The sequence below is a fragment of the Loxodonta africana genome, chromosome 3 (assembly GCF_030014295.1).
Source record: "Loxodonta africana isolate mLoxAfr1 chromosome 3, mLoxAfr1.hap2, whole genome shotgun sequence".
Classification (NCBI taxonomy): domain Eukaryota; kingdom Metazoa; phylum Chordata; class Mammalia; order Proboscidea; family Elephantidae; genus Loxodonta; species Loxodonta africana.
The window spans coordinates 20,681,474-20,693,616 of record NC_087344.1 but is presented as its reverse complement, the minus strand read 5'-3'; the positions used below and the strand labels follow the sequence as shown (position 1 = coordinate 20,693,616).

Sequence of the window (12,143 nt, the reverse complement as noted above, 5' to 3'; positions counted from 1 at the left end):
CATGTCTTCAGAGTTAATAAATGTTGATAGCTTGTTATTAGAGTTCTTCTCTTAAAGGAAGTAATATGCATAAAGCTAATATAACTCCTCAATTCCCTTTCTTCCCTTCCCAGAGGCAACCACAGTCTTGAATATAGATGGTCAGCAGGCATTATTTTAAACTGTGTGTCTGTATGTGTGCATGCCACAATGAAAATGCCCATCAGTTGGAAGAAGATTAAATAGTGATAGAATAAAACAGTGGAATGCCTTAAGGCATTTAAAGCTAATGGACCACAGCAAAAAAGTACCAAGATTTCTAAGTCATTTAAAATATTATTTAAAGAAATAGTAAAATGACATGTATAGTATATACACTTTTAAAATGCAGAACAAAAACATTGTGCATGGATAGAATCATAATAAATGTATTGATATTGCAGGAAAATTTCCACTTAAGTTCAGTGCAATGGTTCCCCCATAGGAAACAAACAAAAATTGATAATGTGGAAAGATAAAAGGGAGGATTTCAAATAAATACTCATTGTTTCTTTAAAAACAGCTAGTGCGAGTGTGGCAGTATATTTTAATTTGATGTTGCTGAGTGGAGGATAAAAAGGTCTTTATTGCTTTTCCCTGTACTTTTTGGTATTTATAAACTAAGCATAATTTTAGAACCTATTAAAATTTTCTCATACTATAGATGTTTTGTCAGACAGATTACTTTTCTATTTTGACTTTTTATTATCCATGTAGATGAATCTATGTCTAATTTATTCACCTTAATTGCTATACATTTATGCCAAACAAACATTGATATCAGTGATCAGTGATTTGAGGTCTTCCTTCTGCTTGCTTCTCTGTATGAGCAAGATTCCCAGTGGAGTTTCAGCACATCCATCCTTCCTTGAAATTACTCTTTTTCTCCTCCTCGTTCATCTTGCCCCACCTGTCACTTCGCTCCCTGTAATGAATCAGGCTGTGTGATCAGATTGTGTTCATGGCAGAAACAAATCACAGTACGAAATACTGAGAGTGTCTCTTTTGTCAAGATTTTGTCTATTCTCATCTTTGCAATATCCCTATAAAGATTTATGATGATTCCCATTATACAAATGGGAAGATAGAAGCTTCTTAAAGAGCTGTAAAAATGTACTTGTTCACAGACCAAGTTTGTCTGGTTCCACTATTTACTTTAACTGTGTGTGCGTGTGGATGATACAATGAAAATTTCCATCAGATGGACTAAGAATAAATAAATTATAATCAATAAGACAGTGGAATAAACTCAGGTATGTCTGATTCTAAATGTGTCACCATGTGATTGGTTCTGTTATGGTTGCTTGTTGTCAGGACTGCATGGCTAGTGCCCTAATTCTTTGGCGGTGAAGCAGAGTATGTCTATGGCCATTCAGATCTAAATTTAAGGATCCTTTTTTAATGTGTCGTTTGGAGCTCTGGTAGCATAGCTGTTAAGAGTTCAGCTGCTAACCAAATGGTCACCAGTTCAAATCTACCAGCCACTCCTTGGGAACCGTATGGAGCAGTTCTACTCTGTCCTATACAGACGCTATGAGTGGGAATCAACTCGATGGTAAAGGGTTTTATTTTTAATTTTTTTTTATTTGTGCTTTCAAGTTTACAAATCAAGACAGTCTCTCAGACAAAAACTTATATACACTTTGCTATGTACTCCTAGTTGCTCTCCCCTTCTTGAGACAGCACACTTGTCTTCTCTACCCTGTATTCTCATGTCCATTCAGCTAGCTTCTATCTCCCTCTGTCTTCTCATCTCTTCTCCAGACAGGAGCTGCGCACATAGTCTCATGTGTCTACTTAAGCCAAGAAACTCACTGCTCACCAGTATCACTTTCTGTCTTATGGTCCAGTCCAATCCCTGTCTGAAGAGTTGGCTTTGGGAATGGTTCCAATCTTGGGGTAACAGAAGGTCTGGGGACCATGACCTCTGGGGTCCCTCCAGTCTCAGTCCGACGGTTAAGTCTGGTATTTTTATGAGAATTTGAGGTCTGCATCCCACTGCTCTCCTGCTCCATCAGGGATTCTCTGTTGTGTTCCCTATCAGGGTAGTCATTGGTTGTAGCTGAGCACCATCTAGTTCTTCTGGTCTCAGGCTGATGTAGTCTCTGGTTTATGTGCCCTTTCTGGTTTTTGGGCTCGTAATTACCTTGTGTCTTTGGTGTTCTTCATTCTCTGGCAAAGGGTTTTTAATGATCTGTTCATGAGGCAGTGGTAATTCAGTGGTAGAAATGTTGCCTTCCATGTAGGACACCTGGATTCAACTCTCAGCCAATGCACCTCATGTGCATCTGTTAGTAGCAGCTTGTGTGTTGCTACGATGCTGAACAGGTTTATAGCAGAGCTTCTAGACTAAGACGGACTAAGAAGAAAGGGCTGACTCAGGGGCTCAGTGGCAGCTAACAACAACAATGAGCTGCACATCCTTGAGGAAACTTTAGAAACTTTTTCTAAATCATTGATTTACAAGAATAATGAGCAAATACATTGACATGCCCAGGACTTATCAATCAACACTCGCCTGTTTGGGGGATCCAGTGATCATATACTCAGGGGTGGCATTTTAACACAGGAAGTGGGAGTGTCCTGGACTTGATCCTGGTACACAACCTCAGGATCCCTGTAGGAACCAGTGCCCAAGACTGCCTGATCCAGGCTTTGATGGGGACCAGCCAGAAACACAAGGAGGAGGACATCAACTTTCATGATTGATTTTCAATACATCCTCCTCTAACACTATCTGCTAATTACACAATGAAGATAGATATACGAAAACATAAAAAGAATAGGGAATGTATCAAGTTATCTCATAGTGAGGAAACAATTATTTCCATGTTATTAAAAAGAGGAAATGAAGGGACGAGCAGATTCCGGTGGGCTTCTTGGGAAAGAAATAAAGAAAGGGGAAAACAAATCCAAAAACAATAGCCTATTAATGGTGATAAATTATAACTACAATAAAATTGAAATTGTATGGTGTCTTTTTGCTATTGTTTTTCATAAAAAAACATGAGTGTCAGTTAAACAGAAGAATGTGCATGTGTATATTTTTTACATTCGTGGGGTCAGGAGGAGGTAAGAAATTTCTCATTTTCTTAGCCAATTTTCCTGATAACCTTAAAAGCAAGTACTTCACTCCAGGGGTGAGGCTTCTTGCTAAACAATTTATATTGATTCTATTTTTTAAGCCCCACAAGTATAAAGGCTTTTCTGGTGTTCAGGTGTACTTTGCTCAATGTCTGGTCACCTCCTAAGATTGACCTGCCAATCTCCTGCTCCCAATATTAAATTCAAGGCACTTGGGCATTTGTGTGGGCAGTATTTATCTTTCTCATCCTAGAATTCAGTAAATCAACAAATTGTTGCTTTTTTATTGCCTTTTTTTCAAGACCCCATGTGTTTCAATATTCCTTCCAGTCTTCTGGTTTGGAAAAAGAAAAAAAAAATGCTACGTGTTACCTCAGGAGAAAAATGTTTTAATCTTCTATCATTTGGGAGAAAATAAAGTCTTCCAGGCATAATAGCCTTAACAACTTAAGGTTTCAGGTAGCATATTCTCTCTGGACCTCAAGTCCTGAGTGTGAGTGGTCCTGTTTAATGCTGTCACCTGCTAGATACTACTTATGTGGTCAGAGAGTAGAAGATCTTCATGACCAGGTAAAACACTTAGGTCCTTATTCAAGTGGAATTCTTCAAGAGGCAAGTGATGAAATCTGATTGACCTTTCAGGATACCTAGTTCTATCCTACTTAGGGGTTATATCACATGATATTATGAGGTCAGCTCTGAAGTCTGACATCCTGAGTTCAAATCTCACCATCATCTGTTACCAGAGAGTCAGGTACTTTGTACTGTAATTTAACCTTAGCTACATGAGATCATGGGGAAGATGTAGAATGATAGAAGTACCTAACTCACAGGTCTGTTGAAATAATAAAATCATTTAATAGAGGTGAAGAGCCTGGCAATCCGTGTTCGTGGTGGTGATAATAGCAGTGTATAACAATTACTACATTTACTATGGTGATAATATTACAATTAATTCTGAAAAGGACAATGTGAAATAATGAGGTATTGAAATAGAAATGGGAAGTGAAAAGGGCAGATTTTGAGGACTCACTGACAATTAAGATCCTAAATGGAGTCACGGACTTGAATGCTTGGCCGGCCCACTGTACAGTGCACTAATGAGCTGGACCTTCATTTTCCTCATTAATTGTGCTAGGTCTGCTCCAATCACAAATGGGTTGGTTGTCCATGCTCTAGAACAGTGTTCTTTAAAGTATGGACTCCAGACCATCAGTAGAACATTTGTGAATTTGTTAGAAAGGCAAATCCTTGACCCCATACCCAACCTTCTGAATCCAATACTCTGAGGATGGGGCCACACATCTGGGTTTTAACAAGCCCTCCAGCTGATTGTGATGCAATACCAACTTTTAAAACCACTGCTCTAACATTTAACTGATGTAACACTTTAAAATTTTTATTTTATTTTTGTTGCTAGTCTGAAGGATGGTAAAAAATTCTCAAGGAGAAATTATATATCATTCCCTGCTTTATTTCTGTTAGCTGGCAAATGTGGAAATGTGTAGACAGTTGAATAAAGTGTGGGAGATGGGTAGTGGAAAAAGAAATGAGAAGAGGGAAAAAGAAGAGTAACAGAGAGAGGTGGAGAGGAACAGGGAGAGAGAGATATTTCTAATATTCACTTTATTTCACAATATAGATCCTACAGTTTCTCTAAAAGAAGGGATCTGTTATCTGTCTCATTTCCTCTAATTTTTTTTTCAGACTTAACAACAACATGAAATTAGAAAACAAAACAGATATAGCAGAATTCCTCCTCCTGGGCCTCTCGGAGAATCCAGAACTGCAGCCCCTCCTCTTTGGGCTGTTCCTGACCATATACCTGTTCACCATACTTGGGAATCTGTTCATCATCCTGGCTGTCAGCTCAGACTCCCACCTCCACACCCCCATGTACTTCTTCCTCTTCAACCTGTCCTTCAATGACATCTGTTTCAGCACCACCACGGTCCCCAAGATGCTGGTGAACATTCAGACACAGAGCAAATCGATCAGTTACACAGGCTGCCTCACCCAGATCTGCTTTAGTTTGGTTTTTGCTGGTTTAGAAAATTGTCTCCTTGCAGCAATGGCCTATGACCGCTACGTGGCCATATGCGAGCCACTGAGGTACATGGTCATCATGAACCCCTACTTCTGTGGCCTGCTGATTCTACTGTCCTTGTTCATTAACATCATGAATGCCCTGCTCCATAGTCTGATGGTGCTGCATCTGACCTTCTGCATAGACCTGGAAATCCCTCACTTCTTCTGTGAACTTGGTCAAGTCCTCAAGCTGGCCTGTTCAGATACCCTCATCAATAATATCCTAGAATATTTTGTGACTAGTGTTTGGGGTGGTGTTACTCTCCTTGGGATCATTTTCTCTTACATTCAAATTTCCTCCTCCATTTTGAGAATCCCATCACCTGGTGGAAAGTATAAAGCTTTTTCTACATGTGGATCTCACCTCTCTGTTGTTTCCTTGTTCTATGGGACAGTTTTTGGGGTCTACCTTAGCTCTGCAGCTACTCTTTCTGCCAGGAAGACTGCAATAGCATCAGTGATGTACGTCATAGTCACGCCTATGCTGAACCCCTTTATCTACAGTCTGAGGAACAAGGACATAATGGGGGCTTTGAGGAAACTCTTCTCAAGAATATCTTCTTTCTATTAATGTGACTGTAATGAAGAATTAACTTTACACAAAGATAGATCTGGCTACTGTTGAACGTCTTTGGGAGGTATTCTGTAAACTTCAGAATTTCTTGAGTTTTTGGACTGCCTTTTTATTCATAGTGGGCCTGGGGCCACACCTGATAGTTTGTAATAACAAAGTGACTTATGGTTGACCCCTTCACAAGTAATGCTAAAGGGATGACTCAGCATAGGGTTATCATACCAGAAAGGCGGTCTTCATGATTAGGTGGTTGAAATTTTGAGCCACTTGATATCAGCCTGACCTCCAAAGAGGGTGACGGGTGAAGATTGAGTTCAAACACATGGACTATTGATTCAATCAATCATGTCTATGTAATCCCATACTCATTGCCAGCAAGTTGCTTCCAACACATGGTGACCACATGTGTTACAGAATAGAACTGCTCCATAAGATTTTCTAGGCTGTGATTTTTACAGAAACAGATCTCCAGGCCTTTCATTCACAGCACTGCTGGGTAGGTTTGAACAGCCATCCTTTCAGTTAGCAGTCAAGTGCAAAACATTTGCACAACCTCGGGACCTACCTATATAATAAAACTGCAATAAAAACTCAGGACACTGAAGCTTGGGTGAGCTTGGCTCCTCTGGCTGTCCATGTTCAGTGAACTGTCACATATTGATGTTCCAGGAGGGAAATGTGTTCCTGGAGACACAGAAGTTTCATGTTTGTGACCATCCCAGACCTCATACTATGCATCTCTCCCTTTGGCTGGTTCTGATTTGCATCCTTCTACTATAATAAAATTGTAATCATAAGTATATTGCTTTCCTAAGTTCTGTGAGTTGTTCTAGTGACCTACAGAACCTGAGGGGGCCGTGGGAACCACTGAATTAGTAGCTAATGGGTCAGAAATGAGGGTGGCCTGAGGAACCTGAACTTCAAGCTAGTGTCAGAAGTGAGGGCAGCCTTATGGCCTGTTAAAATAAAAAGAATATTGACCTGATAATAGAAATTTATCAAACATTTTTTTTTTAATATATGATTTATATATCAGGGCAGCAATTCTGAGTATAAAGTGAAAAATGTTCCCACGAAGAAAAATCTTTCACAGGTTATATACCATAGTTTGTCACTAGAAATTATACATTACCTCAGAAGCAGAACCACAGTGTTTACAGAATAACCTGTGGACATGCAGAATTTCATCAGCATTTTCTTGAAGAACAATTCAAATAATTACTGAGTAATTAAGGTTGAAAGATAATCTAAGGGCAATATTTTGTCAGATGGGTCATTTTTAATCTCAATAACTCCAGAAATTCTGTCCACAGCCCTTAACCTGAGAAGTTATCCCCAACTCCAGAAAAGTTGGGGTTGGAAGTTATTTGTAACATCTCACCTGCTTTGGGCTTAAGCTGTGGGAATTTGACAAAGAGATATAAATAATGAGTAATCCAGAAAGACTGGCAGAGTTCTTTGAATACAGAAGACCAGAAATCATAGTGATTAAGAGTGAAAATTTTGGAAAAGATACCACTAGTGTTTGAATTCTACCTCTGCTCTGTGATAGCTGTATAGCATTTCATATTCTATTTCATTTCTCTAAGTTCAGGTTCTTCATCTATAAATTTAGCAAAATTATATTAGTTCACATTATTTCACATATATTCCATCACTCATTTATCAGTTTGTTGTCCTGTGGTGGCAGTAGACAGGTTACAAGCAGAGCTTCCAGGTGAAGACAGAGAAAACCTTATGATTATCAACAGAACACTGTCCAATATAGTGCTGGAAGATGGGTCCCTCAGGTTGGAAGACACACAAAATACGACTGGGGAAGATCTTCCTCCTCAGAGTAGAGTTTACCCTAATGGTGTGGATGGAATAAAGTTTGCAATACCTTCTGTCTTAGTCATCTAGTGCTGCTATAACAGAAATACTGGGTGGCTTTAACAAAGAGAAATTCATTTCTTTACAGTAGAGGAGGCTAAAAGTCAAAATTCTCAGGGTATCAGCTCCAGGGAATGGCTTTCTCTCTCTATCGACCCTCTCATCAAACTTCACCCAGACTGGGATCTTCTCCACAGAGGGACCCCAGGTCCAAAGGATGTGCGCTGCTCCCGGCACCTCTTTCTTGGTAGTATAAGGTCCTCCATCTCTCTGCCCACTTCTCTCTTTTATACTCAAGAGATTGCCTCAAGACACAAACCAGTCTTGTAGATTGAATCCTGCTTCACTAACACAACTGCTGCCCATTCTCCCTTATTAACATCGTGGAGGCAGGATTTATAAAAAAAATCACACGATACCAGGAATCATGGCCCAGCCAAACAGATACAAACTTTTTTGGGGGAACATAATTCAATCCATGACACCTTCATTTACTAATGAGGTATGGCTCAAAATGAGAAGAAATAGCTGCAAACATCCATAAATAATCCAAATGGAAATGTATGAAGTATGAGTCTAGGAAAATTGGAAGTCATCCAAAATGAAATGGAAAACACTAGATTGATATCCTAGGCATTAAGGCCCTAAAATGGACCAGTATTGGCCATTTTGAATAGGACAATCATATACTCTACTATGCCAGGGATAGCAAATTGAAGAGGAAAGGTGTTCCATTCATTGTCAAAAAGAACTTTTCAAGTTCTATCCTGAAGTACATCACTGTTAGTGAAAGGATAATATCCCTATGCCTACAAGGAAGACCAGTTAATACAGCTATTATTCAAATTTACACACCAACCACTGAGGCCAAAGATGAAGAAACTGAAGATTTTTACCAACTTTCACAGTATGAAATTGATCAAACATGCAGTGAAGATGCGTTGGTAATTACTGGCAACTGAAATGCCTAAGTTGGAAACAAAGACTGATCAGTAGTTGGAAAATATGGCCTTAGTGATAGTAAAGATGCCAGAGATCACATGACAGAATTTTGCAAGACCAGCAACTTATTCAGACAGAATGTTCATTGGAAGCAAGGATGGCAAAACTTCGTCTCACATACTTTAGACATGGTATCAGAAGGGACCAGTCCCTGGAGAAGGACATCATGCTTGGTAAAGTAAAAAGTCAGTGAAAAAGAGGAAGACCTTCAACAAGTTGGATTGACACAGTGGCTGCAACAATCGGCTCAAGCATAACAATTGTGAGGTTTTGTTCTGTTGTACATAGGGTCGCTAGGAGTCAAAACCAACTCAACGACACCTAACAACATCTTTTTGCAACAACATAAATGGCTACTATACATGTGGATGTCGTCGGATGCCAGGTACATTTGCAGAAATAGAAGATGAAGAAGCTCAATACCATCAGCCAGAACAAGGCCAGCAGCCAATTGCAGAACAGATCATCAATTGCTCATAAACAAGTTTAAGTTGAAGCTGAAGAAAATTCAAACAAGTCCACAAAAGCCAAAGTATGACCTTGAGTATATTCCACCTGACTTTAGAGATCACCTCAAGAAGAGATTTGACCTACCAAACGTTAATGACTGAAGAGAAGACAAGTAGTGGAATGACATCAAGGACATCATACATGAATACAGTAAAAGGTCTTTTAAAAGACAGAAAAGAAAGAAAGGACCAAAATGGCTGTCAGAAATGAATCTGAAACTTGCTTTTGAACATGGAGTAGCTAAAGTGAATGGAGTAAATGATGAAGTAAAAGAGCTGAACAGAAGATTTCAAAGGGCAGCTCGGGAAGACAAAGTATTATAACGAGATGTGCAGAGACCCAGAATTAGAAAACCGAAAGCGAAGAACATGCTGTACATCTCAAGATGAAAGAGCTGAATAAAAATTCAAGCCTCGAATTGTAATATTGAAGGATTCTATGACTATAATATTGAATGACACAGGAAGCATCAAAAGCAGAGGGAAGGAATATACAGAGCTGTTGTACCACAGAGTCACTGCACCAGTTACCGGTCTTCCTCTTTTTCACTGACCCTCTGTTTTATGAAGCATGGTGTCCTTCTCCAGGGACTGATCCCTCCTGGTAATATGTCCAAAGTATGTGAGACGCAGCCTCGCCATCCTTGCTTCTAAGGAGCATTCTGGCTGTACTTCCTCCAAGGCAGATTTGTTCATTCTTTTGGCAGTTCATGGTATACTCAATATTCTTTGCCAACATCACAATTCAAAGGCATCAGCTCTTCTCTCTTCTTTTTTCATCGTCCAGCTTTCACAAGTGTATGAATGAGGCGATTGAAAATACCACAGCTTGGGTCAGGCGCACCTTTGTCCTCAAGGTGATATCTTTGCTTTTCAACACTTTAAAGAGGTCTTTTGAAGCCAATTTGCACAATGCAATGAGTCTTTTGATTTCTTGACTGCTGGTTCCATGGGTGTTGATTGTGTAAAGTAAAACGAAATCCTTGATAACCTCAATCTTTTCTCCATTTGTCGTGATGTTGCTTATTTATCCAGTTGTGAGGATTTTTACTTACTTTATGTTAAGGTGTAATCCATCCTGAAGGCTGTGGTCTTTGATCTTCATCAGTAAGTGCTTCAAGTCCTCTTCACTTTCAGCAAGCAAGCTTGTGTCATCTGCATAACGAAGGTTATGAGCCTTCCTCAATCCTAATGCCCCATTCTTCTTCATATAGTCCAGGTTTTCAGGAGATTTGCTCAGCATACAGATTGAATAGTTATGGTGAAAGAATCCAACCCTGACTCATTCCCTTCCTGACTTTAAACCATGCAGCGTCTCCTTGTTCTGTTCGAATGACTGTCTCTTGATCCATGTACAGACTCCTCCTGAGCACAGTTAAGTGTTCTGGAATTTCCATTCTCCACAATTTTATCCATAGTTTGTTATGATCCATGCAGTCAAATTCCTTAACATAGTCAATAAAACACAGGTAAGCTTCTTTCTGGTATTCTCTGCTTTCAGCCAGCATCCATCTGACATCAACAATGATACACCTGTTTTCATGTGCTCTTCTGAATCTGGCGTGAATTTCTGGCAATTCTCTGTCAATATACTGTTGCAGCCACTTTTGAATGATTTTCAGCAAAACTTCTCTTGCAGGTGTGGCCAAGATGGTGGGATAGTCAGACACTTCTTGTGGTCCCTCTCACAACAAAGATTTAAAACAAAAAAACAAGTGAATCAATTATATGTGACAATCTAGGAGTCTTGAACATCAAAGTTGAGGAATCAGGCTGAGCAGCAAAGGGAGGGAGAGATGGTTCAGAAGCAGCAAGGAGTTGTCAGACCGCATCCTGCAGGCAGAATCCCCTGGCATGACTATGGTGATGCAAGGAGAAGCGTTCAAGATACATTTTTCACATCTATTCATGTCTCCAGAATCAGCTAAAAGCGGTGCTCAAGTGGCAAAAGATAAGTACGTGTGTCTAACCTGCCTTGCAGATCAAACAATACCCTTTTGAGAGAAACCTCTTTCCCACGTAACTGCTCCGTTCCCACTCTGCTCTGGGTCCAAGCCGGCTGCATCCTCTGGGCTGGAAGTAGAAGCTGTCATACAACCAGAGCCATTCTCCTGGCCTTGGAAAGGGAACAAATTAACAAACAGGGAAGTAATCTGCCTGCTCCCCTAAAGCCGAGAACTCAGGGCAGAAACAGCTCCTTTGCTTAGGCACAGACACATGGGGTCCATGGACTTCGAGTGCCTTTCACCCCTGCAGAGAGCTGTGTGGGCCCGTTTCAACAATGTAGGCCCTCATCAGCACAGTGAACAGGGTGTATACCTGAAGTCTAACTTCAACTGGTTCAGCTATGTGGTGGAAAGGCACGTTCGTGATATTTGACATTGCTGCGCCTATGAAGCAGGGTCCTCACTTACCTACATCAGGGGCTTGACGACTGGAGGCTCCATCCACACCGCTTAGCCACCCATTACAGGGATCCAAGAATAAGTGGTGCCTCTTAGCTCTTACAGCCAACAGCACTGGGTGCCCCTATTCCAGCTGCAAAGCTCACCTACCTACATGCTCTAAGGAATAGGGACACGCTTTCCTCACAGACACTGAGGGGCGGTTGTCAGTCCCCTGCCTTGTTTACCCATTCATCCATTGATGGGCATCTTGGTTGTTTCCATCTTTTTGCTGTTGTAAACAGTGCTGCAATAAACATGGCTGTACATACATCTATTCATGTGAGGACTCATTTCTCCAGGATATATGCCAAAGAGTAAGATTGCTGGATTGTATGGTAGTTCTATTTCAGCCTTTTTAAGGAAGCACCAAATCGATTTCCAAAGTGTTTGTACCACTTTACATTCCCACCAGCAGTGTATAAGTGTTCTAATCTCTCCAAAACCTCTCCAACATTTATTTATTTACTTTTTGCATTAATGCTAACCTTGATGGGATGAGATGCCATTTCATCGTAGTTTTGATTTGCATTTCTCAAACAGATAATGAGT

At 40.2% G+C, this 12,143-nt stretch overlaps 1 protein-coding gene across 1 annotated transcript; it reads left to right on the top strand.

The window, feature by feature from the left end:
* Positions 1 to 4,633: 4,633 nt before the first annotated feature.
* On the top strand, positions 4,634 to 5,845 carry LOC100666236 (olfactory receptor 7G3-like). The gene has a single exon (XM_064283119.1). It carries the CDS (start codon positions 4,823 to 4,825, stop codon positions 5,759 to 5,761), a length of 939 nt encoding a protein of 312 aa, XP_064139189.1. The 5' UTR covers positions 4,634 to 4,822; the 3' UTR covers positions 5,762 to 5,845.
* The last annotated feature ends 6,298 nt before the right edge of the window (positions 5,846 to 12,143 follow it).